Source organism: Apteryx rowi, unplaced genomic scaffold (assembly GCF_003343035.1).
Source record: "Apteryx rowi isolate R43461 unplaced genomic scaffold, aptRow1 scaffold_614, whole genome shotgun sequence".
In the NCBI taxonomy this organism is placed as follows: domain Eukaryota; kingdom Metazoa; phylum Chordata; class Aves; order Apterygiformes; family Apterygidae; genus Apteryx; species Apteryx rowi.
The window spans coordinates 370,424-387,146 of record NW_020450888.1 but is presented as its reverse complement, the minus strand read 5'-3'; the positions used below and the strand labels follow the sequence as shown (position 1 = coordinate 387,146).

The 16,723-nt window shown below is 37.7% G+C and overlaps 1 protein-coding gene across 3 annotated transcripts in view; it reads right to left on the bottom strand.

Moving 5' to 3' along the window:
• Positions 1 to 8,484: 8,484 nt before the first annotated feature.
• CHIC2 (cysteine rich hydrophobic domain 2) overlaps positions 8,485 to 16,723 on the bottom strand; it is a 30,077-nt gene continuing 21,838 nt past the window's right edge. For all 3 annotated transcript variants that reach the window (XM_026083755.1, XM_026083756.1, XM_026083757.1), the window contains exon 6: positions 8,485 to 15,673. In XM_026083755.1, coding sequence (XP_025939540.1) covers positions 15,623 to 15,673 — 51 coding nt within the window. In that variant the 3' untranslated portion in view covers positions 8,485 to 15,622. The remainder of the gene's footprint in view (positions 15,674 to 16,723) is intronic.

Genomic DNA, 16,723 nt, shown 5'->3' with positions numbered 1-16,723 from the left:
TTCTCATCCCTTTGAACTAAATTAAGGGTTCCTGCTKCAAGGTTTTTTTATTACCTGACCATGACTTTGAGATCCCAGAAAGCACCAAGGAAAGGCAATATATTCAATGTTTTTGGCACCTCAAACATGCAAAGACCTTGCAAAGGCTTCTGTTTTCTTCAAACTTTAAGAGTTGAAGCTGACAAGAAAGCTGCACATTGCATTGAAAGACAGCTGTTAAGATAGTCTCCTTTGATCAAAATTCTTACACGTTTATAGCCGGAGCAAGATAAAGTACTACAGGATTTTCTTAGCACAGACTGAAAATTTTTAAAAGAATGAAACTTTCAAAACCTGAAAACTGCATTTGTCATGAGCGGGCATAACTTTAGAAATTTCAGTTAAAAGGAGATAACCCATGAATAGACTACGAGGATTTTCAGACTTTCTATTTCCCTAAAGTCCTCTTTTGTTTTACACTGAGAGTGGTGGTGTCTCTTCCTAGGGAAGCACAGGCAGGCAGTAGATTAGTCCTTATTTAGATGGTAAGTTCCAGCCTATTTGAATTGTATTAAGCATTCTCCTTACTTCTGTGGGATTTGTCATAAACCTTGAGTAAATATACTTAGCACAATCTCAAAGACTGAAGTTTTGATTTCTCAGAGGGCTCAAATCTTTAAGCCTTAAAACTTCTCCTGTTTAAGAGAGATAAAACAAAAGAATCTACTTGTCAAAACAAACAGAAAAAAACCCTCGCTACAACCCTAGACATTATCTCAATGGGAAGTGGCACTCATTTGAGGCTTTTCGGTAGCATTCTTTGCCCAGGAGTGAAATCTATTATAGGAATTTGTACTGCCCCTTAAAATGGTAGCATCACTATGAAGCAAATGAATCCTGCTCTCTTTCTCTCTGTTTTCCTATGCATTCACCTTCTTCTAAATAGTATTCAATGATTTCTTCAAAGGTCTTCATCCTATCTTTGTTGCCATGGTCTCTCACAGAGTTGAATCAACATTTTCAAAAGTAATGCCTGCTCCAAATGCATTGTTATGGGAATGCTGAGTCAGTGCTCTGCATACTAGTGCGAAAGAAAAGGAATCTTTGAAAATCAATTTTGACATTCAACTAACCTGAATGGGGAAAAGCGAGATGTCTGTATGCTGCTAGAAAGAAGCAAAAGTTTTCAGGGGTGAAGTGCCCTGTATTTTGGGAAGAAAAACAAATTGCCTTGAAGCTTTTTTTTAGCTATGGTGGTTTTACTCTTTCTTTTTATTCATAACAGACCTGAGAAGGATGATTGCTTCTTAGAAGGTGGCAGCAGGGACAGGGGAGGGAAACACAAGAAATAGGAAGAATACTGTTGATTAAAACAACAACAACAACCACCACTACCACCACCACCACTACCAAAACTAATTCCTTGTTGTGGGAGTGACAGAGGACGACTGGTATATATTAGCAGTGATAGACAGGGCTAGCTTTGGCATGTTGAAAATGAGAAGGGGAAAATTATGAAGAAGCATGATTATTTCTAAGGAAACTAGTAAGGTATTTGCTTGTATTCAGTTTTTCTTTTCTGTTTGTCTTTCTTGTTTAACTAGTTGCATTGCAAGTTCTTTGAAACAAGGTTCATCTATAACACACATATTTGTACAGCATGTAGGAAAACAGAATTACTATCCTAACTGGAACTTTTAAGTTTTACTGTATAAATAAGAACACCTATTTACTGTATATATTAGAACAGCACACACTGGATACGTGAATTACAAGGCAAGACAAGATTTTTGTCACAGGTTTGGTTACATCAGCTTTAATTGTTTTTAGCTGCCTGGTCTCMATTTTTTTTAGATCCTTTGAACATCTGTCCTTAGCCAGTGGTCTGGCATAGCACGTTACACTCTGTATATTTGTTCGTTATTCCTGGGGGAGGAATTTGCATGAAAATTCTGCTTGTCTAATTATATGCCTCGGCTAGAGAAACTCTATTCATCTGTCTGCAGCAGATTTCACCTTCATGAAACAGATGATGACTTTGCCAGAGACTTTCTGGACATTATAGCAACTAACTGAAGATTTTGCAGCCTGCATTTTTAATACAGGTCATAAACTGGATTGAAGGAAAAAATTTTAGAAGTATATAGATGATTATGGTGCATTTGAAAACACTCCATCCTCAGGAAAAAAAGCACAATTTAATGGAGGAAGTTTGCAACAGTTTAATAAGGGTAAAATACAGCTCCTCTTCTCATAGCTATTCTATCTTCCCATGTTGGGGAATTTAGTTAATAGATGAGGAAATGCTTAACAAGGATCTGAAAACAGAGCAAAATACCATGTTATTGGTCTTGATCTCTGAGACAAGACAAGACACTGGATATGTGAAACATCTCAGGGTGACAGGATGCAGAAAGAAAAATAAAACGAGGCAAGAGTTCTTCCTGTAATTTCCTAAAAAAGACAGATGCACTGAAGCATAACTGGTGATCATGGATTTTCTGTTTCCAAAGCTGTCTGCATTCTGGAAAATTTAAAGATATTCCTGAAGAGACTGTATGCAAATTGTGTATTACATGTACCTTCCTGCTCCTTTGTTCGCCCTTTTTTGAGTCCCTTGTCTTTATGTTTGTTTCTTTGTTTTTTCTATGGTTTTCATACACATAACTCTCCCCTCTCCTCATTTCACCTCTGAGTCCATTCCCTCTTGGTCTCTGGCATTTCCCCCCCCCCCTTTTTTTGTTTCTTCTCTCTATGCTATTTGTATTTCTGTGTTCATAATTTGCTGATCTCCATTAAACTTTATTTTTCCATGTTCTCCTGAATCCCATCCTCCCCAAATTTCCTTGTTCCCCCTTTCCCCTTTCTAGTCTGTTCTCAGTTTTATAGTCTTATTAACACTGCTTATATACTTTTGGGGAGGGCTTTCACAGACTTTCTAAGTTTCTTCTATTCATTTCCGTTCTCTGAACGGCCATAGCTCAGTCTATACTGTATACCCTTGTTCCTAACCTATCCCCTGAAATCCATTCCTTCACCTAATTTCTTTTTTGCACTCCAGTGTTAGCATCTGAATTGATTTTTTGTCTTTCCACCTCTCAGATCCCTATTCTCAGTCTCATCTCTTCTTATGGGTAAATTCTTTCAGCTTCAGCTCCTCACTGCCTACGCCTTTATCCTTCTCTTCTAACTGGGCCACCCATTTTCTGCCCACTAAAGTTGACCAAAACTCTTTTCTACCTACATCCATCTCAGTGGCATCAGAGATCCTGGTGAAAAATAATGAAATGGAGAGCAAACACTCTGCTCTCCACTTGCTCACCTCGGCTTCCCCTGCCTTCCTCCTTCCTTGTAGCTTAGTGCCTGTGTGGACTTTCTATGGAAACCAAGGAGCTGTCAGTAGGATTCATGCAGCCTTGGGCAGAGGAGAGCAGCGCCTCTCCTGCTGTCTGACAGATGAGCCACTGCAATTGTGGGTTTTCACTCCTGAGCAGTAGCGCYGAGCGAGGGAAGAGCTCTACCCTCATGCCCATCCTTAAAACACTGTGGGCTCTGCCCTCTTCTCCTTATCAGGCAGATCCACTGACTGCCATGGCACTATTGCTAGCAGAAAGGGAGGCAGGATGTGGCTCCAAATCAAAGACCTCATCAGTGTGTCATACAAGTTAGCATGAGTGTGTCTCTGCTCAGGAAGGGCTAAGAACTAGAATAGCAAGGGTATTTCAGGTCAGGCCTGAGGCGAATTAGCAGACAAGTTGTGAAGCTTACACAACATGTGGCCACATTATGTGTGGCTCTAGTCAGCACTAATAGCCTGTCATTGAGCTCCATGTTTAAACAATTTGAGCAAACAGCAAACACAGAAGATGGGAGGGGGAAAAGGGCCTTCGAGGAATGAGAAAGATCAGACTACTTAGTGTACTTGGCACACAAATATTGCAGTGATGAGGACAGCAGAGTACCTCCTAGACAGTTAGGGATGCAACCAAGTTCCTATCAGGCAAAATTGTAACATAATATGAAACCAAAATACATATATGTTGTCTAATTTTAAAATTCACTCAGCCAGCAATTTTTAGAGCTACATAGGAAATCTGTTGTTGGTTTAGGCTGTGTCTGATCATGTGAATTATCTGAGAGAAAGAGAATATGGTTTTGGTTTAGTAGCAAGGAAACCAAAAAAGGGGGGGAAAGAAGGAAAAAGAAAAACAAGTTTTAGTAGCAAAAAAAAGTAAAGTTCAACCACATCCACATAAATAACATTGATACTAGTGTTGGGAAGTAAATATAAAAATGTTTTAAAATAGAAAAACTTTGAAACCATACTGCATTGTTTAGCATGGAAATAATAGGCTTTCAAGCCAGTACTATTAGAGAATGCATTTAATCCAGTGCAGAGCTGGCTATGAAACCGTCCGCTCTACCATGGGAATGCTTAGCTCAGTATCTGGTAGGTTGCCAACCATTTAAAATGTTTTTGTGTTGGTTTAATGATTGTTCCCATGAGCACTGATGGTAAGGGTTGACATTAATTAAAATACTAAGTCATCAGTGCTTGCATTGTGGGGAGAGGGAAAATGGGCTGGATCCAAACGTCTTCAAGGTTTCTTTGGCCTTCCACATTTTTCTCTTAGATGCACTATACATGCCAAGTATCCTCTTAGCTGAGGTATAACAATATAAACAGACTGCCTCTGCAAATATAATCTTTTTAGATTTTCCACAAACTTTCATTTAAGTGATTAGTGGACACTCATTAAAATCACCTAATCATGTAATGTGGTTGTGTTCTGAATGCTAAACAAAATGCCTCCATGAAAGAGGATTTTAAAACATTGCTTCTCAATTTATTTCTACTCTATACTCAATGGCAGACAATACAGTAGGAATTCTGGGCCTTATCCTCATTAACGTCAAAACCCATTATCACATATAAAAACAGGCCTGCTTATAGTGTGCTGGAAAAGGTAGGTCTCTGAAGCATATGAAAGACAATGCATTTGGGCACAGATTTTTGAAACACTACAAAGGATTTCCTCTAGAACTGTGAAATTAATACAGAACAGCACAAAATTTTGAGTAAGAGCTGCTGTTAAAATTGGCAGAATTTGAATAGAATAGTTATCTTTTGCCTTTTTCTGTTTTATGAGTATCCAAGATCCGGATCTCCAAAGCCACACAAATAGAAATTAGTCACTTAATAGTCTCAGTCCTCCAAAAAGTTATATATAGAATGAATATAGACACTGAGCTTTTATACTACTACTATTTATACAACAAATCTAAATTCCCATCCTACTGACAGGGGCTTACTCACTGCAGAAACCATGAGCATAAGAAGGAAAGTTTATACTATATACAGATCAATAGTCTAAGAACGAAGACCTCTGGCTCGAACAATGTAGAACAACATTTAAAAAAAAAAAATCAAAGCAAGCTGAGCTTACATAAATGCAATGGGACATTTTCACGGCCAGCAGTGTATAACATAAAGCAGCCTGCCATTCCTTATGCAAGAGATAAGGCAATCCTTTTTATTTGGAAATATATTTGCTCCTTTGGATCAGAAGTGATGCTGTATTGAGACTATGGGTCACCTCCCCTTTGTGAGGGGAAAACCAAATTAAGTGCCTGAAGCTAGACACTTTCTTTCTCTGCTCACTCACTAGCAAGTGATGTGGGGTTCACAGTGCTTTTCTCTGTAACCGGGGTACTGTAAAATGATGTGTGAAGACTCAAGATGTTTGTAAAACATGAAAGAACACCTCATGAGAATGCTGCTACTTAATTACGATAGCAATGCTTCAGAAAGTGGAATGATGAAGCAGCTTGTCATTCGGGGGGGGGGGGAGAAAAAAAAAAGAAAAAAAAAGCTTTCTCTGTAACCTGGTAAAAGTGTCCATGCCCAGGGTCAGAAGTCTGTATCTCTGTGTGTCTGCAGTGCAACCACCAAGTTGCTCTAACAAATACAGACATCACTCAGCAAAGACCCCTTTACCTTGTTTGTACAGAGAGGTCCAGGCCTTCCCTGTGCTGTCCCGAGGTCAAGTGGCAGGTAGGAGTTTAGATCATCGCAGGCTGAAGATCCCAGTGATGGCAGATCCTGGAGGATGGGAACACTCTGGCTTTTTTGGCGTGAATCTTCTCCAAACAATCTTTTCATATAATCAGGTCTTGGAGTCCTTCAGAAGCACATCCATGTCAGGCAGAAGAGGAAAGCAGCTAAAGGAGATCCTTGTCTGTGTAGGTCAGGGCAGCAGGACTGACGTCCTGCTGGGGCTCTTCTTTGGTGGGACCAYAAGGAACATGAGGGAAGCTGGCCCAGGGGGATGGGAAGAGGCAGGTAAAATGGCTTCAGGCTTTCTTTGATTGCGAAGTGCAATATTTCTGGTCTTTAAAGTGCGGGTGGACCTCCGAGGCACTAGGCAGTGCCTAGGCAGCCGCGCCACCTTCTCGCTGAGGGCACCGGGGAGCAGAAGCAGCTGGGGCCCAGCTCTCACCACAGCCTGGTGGCAGCAGCACATGGTTACAGCAAGTCGCTCTTCATTTGAGCCCCGGCCGAGAGCTGTGAGGAGGCGAGATGTGGCAGCGAGGGGCCTTGCTCAGAGGGCACGGGGAGGTGGCTGGTGAGCCCCAGGAGCGGCGCAGGGGCCCCACAGCAGTCCCGAGAGCCTGAGGCCAAGTTTTTACAGCTCCACAGACTGGTTTCCAGCCTCTGCCCTGCCCTGCCAGACCTGGTTAGCTCTGTGGGGTGCCTTCCTGGCCCTGCGGGGCCGGGCAGGCTGGGCCTRCCTGCCCCAGGACACGCGGGAGGCTGTGGCCGAGTCCCTCTGGCTGCAGGACAGGGCTGGAGCGAGGGGTGTGATAGGCGGGAAATGCCTCCTTCCTCTTCCCCTCAGAAATAGCTGGCTGCCATGAGTTGGTCGAAAGGGGCTGCTTGGCCTGGAGGAAAGCAAAARCAGGCCTGCCACGTTTCCTGCAGGCTGCCGGCAGCTCTGCGCCTGCAGCAGCTGACAGCGCTGCTGTCGGGAGAGCACGGGCAGCGCTGCCACACCACCGGCAGCAGGAGGGGAGCACGGGGCACCCCCGGCAGCAGGGCAGGGAGGGGGCCCGGGGCACCCCCGGGCTTTGTGGCCATCCCCCGCCTGCCCGCAGCCCCGTCGGAAGCAGCGGGGTAATCCGCAGAGCCGGGCCGCAGCAAGTGGGTGGTCTCCGCGGACGGAGGCGCACGCTCTTCCCGCTGCCCCTGCCTCTGGCCTGAGCCAGCTCCTGCAGCTGGGCCAAAGGCGGCCCGCAGACCGCTCTCGGCACATTTCTTCATTTCTCACTTGAGTGCCCTTCTTTAGTTCCCTTTCAACTGCCCACTTTATATCGGCTTCATTACACCACCGCTCCATTTGTAATGTAAATCGGGAAACTCAGGGAAGTTTTTCTTTTGGCCTTGTCTACAGAAGAATACCGAGAGGTATTCAAAACGTATTAACACAAATCAATGGCACCAATAAAAGCAAAATCTCCTTAGCAACATAATCTTGATTGCAAAAGGAGAACTGAGAGCATTTAGCAGAACAGTGGCCCACATGGAATACACATTTGTCTAGAAGAATGCAGCACAAAGCCTAAAAGAGAGATGCTGAAAAAATCCAAAATTAACTCACAGTGAACAGTTACTCTTTTTTTTCAAAAGTACACAATTGGCTACATTAAATCTATCGTGCGCTTTTCTGCTCAGCAACATTGTATCATACCGCTTTGCAAGCTGAAATTACAGCACCCTGAATGTTTCACAGTACCTCTGGGGAACCCTCCCCCCCCCCCCCCCCCCCCACTATACGTGTGCACATATATATATATATATACATACACACACACAAATATATTATACACACATAAACACCCTATAAAGAGGCTGTCTGATTTCTATACTAGAGTAACCAAAGAGTTGTAAAATGTTTCACACACAAAAAAGAAGCTGGTTGATTAAAATCAGCATGCTTCTTGGAGCACTGGAGAGCGTAGGATTACTTTTGTTCCTAAGGTTTGAGTTAACCAGTATTTCGTAGCTGACAGTCTTAAAAATGCTTGAATTACATAAATGGAAGTGATTTCTTTTTGAGTAAAGAGTGTCTACATTAGTTCGATGTAAAGTATGTATTAATTGTTTGAAAGCACTAGGGTGTAAAAAAAAGTATAGAAACAACCTCAACAACTACATTATTATTTAACCATAACAATATATATAATAAACCCTACCAACATCATGGTTTGAAAAGCTTAAGGAACTCCAAATGCAGACTTAATGAAAAGCTAGTGTGAAACACCTCACGCAAGCAATGACTCTAAGTTTGGTAACTGTAGTCTCACAGTCACCCAAATCACCCCAAAACAATTTTTCCTTCCCCCCTCCCCCCAATCAGATTAAAAGCATTAACTGGAAGTGAGAGACGACTTTTTTTTTTTTTTTTTAACATGTCATACAGATGAAAAACAGCAAGGCTTAGTAGATAGGTTTGCAATTATTTTATTAGTTTGTAATACACACAACTGAAGAAATGCTTTTAAAAAGTTTTATATTGGAGTGCATTCCAATTCTGGGTCAGGTCAGAAAAAAAAACAATGCTGATGTATTAAATAATATTCTATAATTCAACAATAGATTTCAGTAATTTAGCAGATGTGGTTAAATACTCTTAAATATGCATTATTTACAATTGTGCAGCCTTAAAAATAAAAGTCCTTTTCTTCCTATCTTCTCCTCCCAAAGCCCTGTGAACATAGTACTGGCCTCTAAGCTTTCAATCTCTCACCCAGACTTAAAATATTTGAAGAGGAATGTTACAATAGTGAAAATCACAGCAACCCCATCTTTCTAAACGCTTTATTGGAGGAGATCCCCAATCAACATAACTACCACTGAGTCTCTACATATAAATAGCAGCTTCCTAAAACATCCAGTTCTAGGGTAAATTATTGCTTATGTATTTTCTGCTTCAAATGGATTTTTAGCATAGTCCAGAATATTATTTTTAAAGTTTGCTTACTTGAAAGATAACATGCCTTCAGTGACTTCTTTTTGGTTACTGCTTTATATTTTTGACAGGCTTTTCCTAAACATACACAGTCCAATGCAATTCTTTGCAAATTCTTTTAAAGCAACATAAATTACATAGGGCTAATTTAGCACACAGCATTTAGGCACTGGTAGTTTTCCATCCTTTTTTGAGTTTATGTTTGGAATTAATTTTGTATTCTCATTGCCATACTCAATCTTTTATGGAAAAAAGAATTAAATTACATTTTTCAAAGCATTAACTATTCTGCGTTCCTTGCACTTTTACTGAACCAAACTGCTCACTGGCATTATTAACAAATATGTACACTGAATAACCTAACAAGTTAGAAAGCCTGTTGCAAGCACAGAAGATCAGAGATCAACATTTAGAGTTTGAATGAGATTTTTTTCTATTGATACAATGAAATCAGTTAAAACAGAGACACTTAAAATATTAGCTATATTGCATCAGGACATCTGTTTTTTTTGTTTGTTTTTTTTTTTTTTTAAATTTCTGAACATGTTTTAGAAAATGGACTCAAAATCTAAAGTACTGTAACAGAAAAAAAATCTTTAGCTAATTACCAAGTCTAGTTTTGATATGAGACAAAGTAACTTTTAGCGATGGAGTTACAAATGAGAAAAAAGAAAAAGCTTCAAAAAACATCATAAAGAACAAGTATCTGCCCTCCAAAGGAGGGCATTTTTCAACAGTTCCCTTCTCCATAAAAGTTACAGCTAACTACAAAAATCTACTTAACTTACCTGAACTTGTTATCCTAACTGAATCCTATTCCTGGGTATTAGATATATTGTCACATGACAGGAGCTGTCTGGACAAATCAAGAATTTTCTTTGGAAACAATTAGCTATGCATTACAGGCTCCAGCGTAGAAAAAGACTGTTCCGTACTCGCTGTGCAGCTCCCATCAGCGATTCCTTTTTGGTCTGGATATTTTAAACTAAAAGATGCTCAGTTAAGAGGGAAGCTTACCTCGAAATCTGCATAATTGCAGAACTGTCTATCAATTAGGGCACTACCAAAAGAAATTAATGACACTTGTTAGAATCAAAAATGTATCAGGAATTAAGTCTACATAATTACTGAAATGGATTGCAAGCCTTTACTTAAATTTCATCATTCAATACCATTTCATACAGTTCAAAATTATTTTGCATCATACTCAAAATTTTCAACCTAATCCCCAAGTTCAATCTTTTGGATGTTGCTTCTCCTACTTCCTATGCTTCATCCTTTGCCTCACTATCTTTCCTAATGGTCTGTTGTATTCCCAGGAGTCAAGCATTTGTGATTCTTTTTCAAGAAAATAAATCTTAATGAAATATTAATGATCTCAATGAAGCAGAAGAATTCTGAAAAGGACCTCTTCCACAAAAACAATAACATTTAGTTCATAAAATATGTATTATCCAGATGTCACGTGGTGGAGATACACACATTAGCACAGAAGTGTCAATGTACAAAGCTTCATGAAAGAATTCCTTTTTTAAAAATGTTCAAAAAATGTTTCTAATTCACCCCATTCTGACTGAAACTTCAGTATGCAATATGATGATGTTAAAAAATTGATAAACTTCAAAACATTGTTCCAAACAAATTAACCTGAACGGCTATCTATAGCTAATGGAGAACAAATGCATGAGCTTTTCAGCAGCAAAAGTGTTTGCTTCTGGAGTACTTCTCCCCTTGAAACATTTCTACTTCCCTAGCAAGAAGAATGATACTGTTTTCTCATTACCAGAATCTCCTCATTCATCCTGGCTGCAGAGAGAACTTTATACAAAGAACAAACACAGGAATGAAGAAGGAAGCACCAGTAGAAATACTCATTCTCACTATCCAAATCAGCAAGAATTCATTTATCCTTCCTAACCCATTCTAAAATATATTTTTATGTCCAGCAGCTTAATAATACAGGGTGAAGGGAGCTCTCATAGTTGTATACTGATAACATTCAAAATGGTCATGCATATTACAATCAGAAGCTTTCTAGGATGCAGTCTGCAAAATAAACCTTCATGCAGATAGGCATTCAGCTCATTAACTCCATTTTCATATTTCCTATTAGCCCCTGAGAAGTTAATACTTCTACCTAACATATGGCTATTAAAGACATTGTAACCATCATACATTTAGCTGTTAGGGATGGAAATGCAATGTGGCTTTAGGGAGAAGAATCATAGAAATTACAGCAAAGTAGTGGAAGTGAATATAGATCTTATTTTTAAAATGCTTTCTTTGCATAAGCAAGGTTGCTGATAAACAGCATAAATGATTTTAGTCACAAACCCAAAACTAGCCAGCATCACTTATCTTTAATAAGTTGCTACTGTGAGTCCAAGACATTTGGGACTCTGAGACCTCTCTAATTGAGTGTTTCCTTTACATAAAATCATCTGGATTTTGACCTAATGTAGGGTCATCATGATCCTTCTCTTAATTACTCAATAGCAGGGCTTGGAGAACTTAAAAGAAACAGGGATTTTCTTTGCTTAAAAAGTCTTTTTCCTCTTCAATTAAAGTGATCTCTTTAAATTGTTCAGAATTTAAATGGGGTTTTTTGGTGAACAATTTGCGTTACTGCCAGCTGCTCAAAAGCCATAAGCTAGGGCTCCCAAAACAGGAGGAGAGATTTAAAATTAAGACTTTAGGGGGAAAGGGGGGAATAAATAAAGGTTCTTTTTCTTTGCCTTTTGGTTTCTGAGAAGTTACTGATTGCATTTTAAAACTCTCCCCTATAACTCTGAGGGCTAAAGAATGACTTTCAGAAAAATGAAAACAGACTCTTACCTAAACATATAYCTCAGAGTTGGAGTATTACAAATAAACATCGTGGTCTTGAGATTTATAAAAAAGTAAATCAATTTGTTAAATTATATTTACAGATGATAATTTACAACCCAACTACTGTAAAAAGTTCTTAGAATTTACTGTACATGGTTTGAGTATGGGAAGTTTTGGATTTGCCATGGACATTTTTGGTTTTGCTTTTATATATAGTTTATTAAAATGACTCTTACCAAGCTGTTACAAAACTTTTACTGATTTCATGTAACCTATCTCCATAAACATTTTCATCTCTGGTGAAATTTGCTAATCACAGTGTAAACATCAAATCATAGCTATTCAACAACAGATAAACTCTACAGGATTTTTCATGTACAGTCAGACAGAAAGCCTTTCTCTCTCAGGACTTATTTCTACTTATCACTAAAAGATTAAAAATAATTTTCTTTGCTTATATTACAGTAAGAAAGAAATCCTGACTGACTGATCAAAGGCCACTGTATCTACAAACAATAATTAGCTTTCTCAGAGCATTACTGATGTTTTACCATTAGTTCTTCTGGATCAAGGGGAAACACACATAATCAGACATTTGTTGATCAGAAATGATGAATATCAAGTGGGTATCTAACTTTCACTATTCAAGAAAACTGGGAACAGATAACATTATTTGCAGGAATTGCTGAGAAGCTGAACGGATTAGTCCAATGTAATTAGCAAAGAATAGTCTGTCTCCTGGAAGTCCTAATATAGCTTCTGGCCTGCTTGAACTATTGCAACTTTATACTTCGTCAACTGGACAAAAAAAAAAAAGTTAAGACACGTCTTCTTACTAGTACATAAAATAACTAGATTTAGACATTTCTGAAACAACATCAAAGAAAAATCCCGCTGGCTGTCACAAGTATTGAATAGATGATTTGTTAAGGTTTTAACATGTTCAGTTTCGATCTTTTTAATTGTAAGTTGAAAGCTGTTGTGTAAAAATGTTTTATAACATTCATACTACATGAGTGTACTACCTCATCAGGAGAGTAACATTTTTGGAGAGCAAAATTCATCTATATATAAAGCCAGTTTCCCAAGTTTCCTGATACTATTTTAAGTCAGAGACACTGTTTTCTGTTGCAGTAAAAGATCAGAAATGCTTTAAGAGGCAATTAGACTGGCCTCCTTACTAAGGGATTTAACATTTTATTTGCTCAAAGCTCTACTTTGGCCACCTATAATAGAATTCTTAGAGAGTAAGTTATAGTTAAATACTAAAATGCCTGCTAAGTCAAGTAGATGATAGTAGATGCACCTAAAGTAGGCAAGATCTTAAACAGCACTATTACTTATGTGGAAGTTTCACTAAAGAAATACTCTCTGTAAATCTTTAAGCTACACTCTATCCACCACTSTGGTTCAGCACAGATGTCGCACTCAGATTAGCTTTAAAGTAGGCAGGTTTGAGTACTGCTGGCAAGGAAGTTATGGTGCCACAAAACTTAGCATGAAAAGCTTGGCTAATAAACTAAGGTGATTAGCTCATGCTAAACTCACTCAGTGCTGCTATGCGCATATTAGAAGCCGTATCTGAGTTATCCCTCCACAGTAATGAACTATCAGTGGAAAAATGCATTCATGAAACAGCTATCTATATATTCAACTGTGAATTTTGATAATAAAATCTAGGCTTAGTATGATTCAATACATATTTTATTGAAAACTGGCACTTAAAGAAATCAACATTTATTTCTGGTCACCAACATTATTACCAGTTATTATTTCTGTTCATTTTCAACCTCTCCCCTGTGCCTCCAACCTGCATGACCTCAGCTGCCATCAAATTTAGGCTTCTGGCCCACTTCACAGGCTGAAATTGACCAAAGATTATAACCAACACTTCTGGGAGAAAGAAGGAGAGCTGCAGACACAAATTGGTACTAAAGAGGAGGCTGAAATTGATTAAAAAAAATTATAACCAGTTATTCTGGGGAAGAAACTGTTGTGGGACCCAGAAGACTGAATCCAAAACTGATACTGGTTAATTAAAAAAACATATTCAGTCAAGCAAAGAAGCACACTTGTAGGCTTGTACAAAAAGCATAACTGAGCTATTTTTAAAGTAAACATCAGGAACCCACAGACAAAAGCTGAGCAAAGAATGATTTTGGGGAACAGATACAGAGGGCTTAGATTAAGGAAACTTAAAACTTTCTAGACTGCTCCTACTATCAAACATTTAGGAATATGATACTCACTCTAGAAGATTTTACAGAGAATAAATATGAAGACATAGAAAAATAGTTCACAGCATCAAGGTACCTGTAATATATTACCTTGAAATAAAACTTGTATTTAAAAGATTAAAAAGGGGAAGGTTATTCTTGTAGTGGTATCAACTTTCATTCATACAAATATTAAGCAGAGCATCTGTTTTTCATATATTCACATTATTGCTTGCTATCACAACTGTATAAGGAACATATTCATAGCTTACACTAATGTTCATGTACAGTAATTTCAGAGACATAAAGCAAACTTAAAAATACGATTGAGTAGCAATTAAAGAAACTATAATGTGTGAAGATTTGTACAACTAAGATATAAGTAGAAGAAATAATATACAACTGGCCTGACCCAAGTATATATCATATATCCAGTTAAAAAAATCTTTATACTTGTGCAGAAAATAAGCTTTGTAAACCAAAATGAGCAGAAGCAAGGGTGCAATAAATATTTATCTAACACGTTCAAATTTACACTGTTGTCCAGTGTACCCTGCTTTRATTACTTTTGATACATGGCACCTCCATTTGCATCTGGAACTGAATTGTTCAAGATTTCCCTTAATAACTTTTTTCTGCTTATGTGGCTTAAAAAAAAAAAATTGAAAGATCCTCTTGGACAATAAATTTACTGAAACAAATACTTCTGCACCCCTGTGTTCAGGATCTGGTAAACGGTAAGAATAAAGCTGACACATGGCATTAGCCTGAATTAAAATAGCTACATTACAATCTGCAATACTAATATATTTTCGTGATCCTGAGCTCTACTAGCAGATGCATGCAATTCTCTCTGATTCTTCTAGTCTGAGTAAAATAATTCTATTTTCCATTTATTTACCTTTAAGTTAGAACTTTTTCAGAACCAGCTGAGAGGATTTCTTCATGAAAAGTACAGAGATTTCTACTGATGCAATGACATTTGGGTTCCAAAAAGCAGTTTCAAAAAGAACTTTTTCTCACCCTCCTGATGGAAAAGGCTAGCCAATATCCCARAAAGAAATAAAAATATTTACAGCTGACAAGTCACTGACAAAAATTTAGGTAGATTGTAGAAGTTACTTCAAAACATAAATTAATAAGTAAAAGGACTTACACAATGTACAGTCAATCAGTTGTGTCATTTGGGGGTAAAAAAATACCTGCTCACTTGTAGACCATTTTCAGCTGTGTATTTATAGTAATATATATATATATGTACACACACGCGTGCACACATATAAAAGACTCTTGAAACTCAAGATACATTAACAAACAGAAGAAGTAAAAGTAATAACTTAAGTAGTAGTTAACATTTGCATGAAATGACTTTTGCAAAGTTTGACCAAACGCACTTAGGACATGCTCTTATTAAAAAAAGAAAAACAAAACCAAATAAACAAACAAAAAAGAATGAAAACACCACAAGATTCTGTAGAACCAACGCTATGTCACCACCAGGAGAGCACCAAGCAAGGCACCATTGGAAAGACAACATACTTGGATAAGTCTCTATAAATAAAGCAAATGCTAATCTGGTCGAAAAATCGGTGTCTTTGGTAAAAATTCTATAAGGATGACCTGTATAAAAAGAAAACAAATATATATTAAACGGAAAATGGCAGAAATCCTATTATCTGAAGTCTATCACAATGATAATTTGCATTTTCACTTTTTTTATTTTGTCTTTTTGGAAGTACATCAAATTGCAGAATAGAAATGGAGGACAACCAGGGATCACAGTACTTTCCTTAGGTAGGAGATGATTAGAAAATCATGTTAGATAGAGCTTAACTTTGGGCAGAAAACAAAATTCTTAAAGAATCAAATGGAAAGAGGAGTTTGCCTAGGGATGCCTAACATATTTAGACAAATTGAAATAAGCTACTAGCTAAATAGTCTTTAGCAAAGTTCACTTATTTTATTAAGGAAAACTTACAAAAGAGACAAATATTCATTTAAAAAAAACAGAAGGCAGAACATATTTGAAGTTCATTTTCAAACACACCATGCAATTCCCTCTACATTTTTTTTTTAAACTTAATTTAGGATTCTAAATCATGTTTATAGTTCAAAACTTCTATAGAAAGGTATATCTTAACTACTGCAAAGTTCTTGTATCAGAAAGACTGGCAAGTAGTTAACAAGATACTTGACTAATACTTCTGTACGATTATTCTTCAGGTCCTGATTCTAATTTAAACCCTGATTTTGTAAGCTATCTACACATTGTAGGACAAAGCGAAGAATATAACCTAAGTATACAACATAAGAATACAACCTAAGTCCTGCTTTGTGTTTTAATAGGTAGCTTAATGAAAACATTCATTTTTACTTTCTCTCTTCAGAGAGAGTGTGTCACGGAATTASCAATATAGCAACACGAACATATTCATCAAAAAGAAATGCATCTGAAAATATAACTAAGAATTTTATGTACTTATAAAGGGAGTTTGCCTTTCCAAGAAGTTAAAACAAAATTTCTAAAAGTTTTTGAATGTAAAATGTTTCATAAGTTAAAAMCTATTACATATAGATTACTGACCACAATACAGAAAACAAAGTAACTCGTGTATTTTAGCAGGTAGATTAAGGTGACAGAAGAAAACAACTTAGCAGCTTACAGCATAA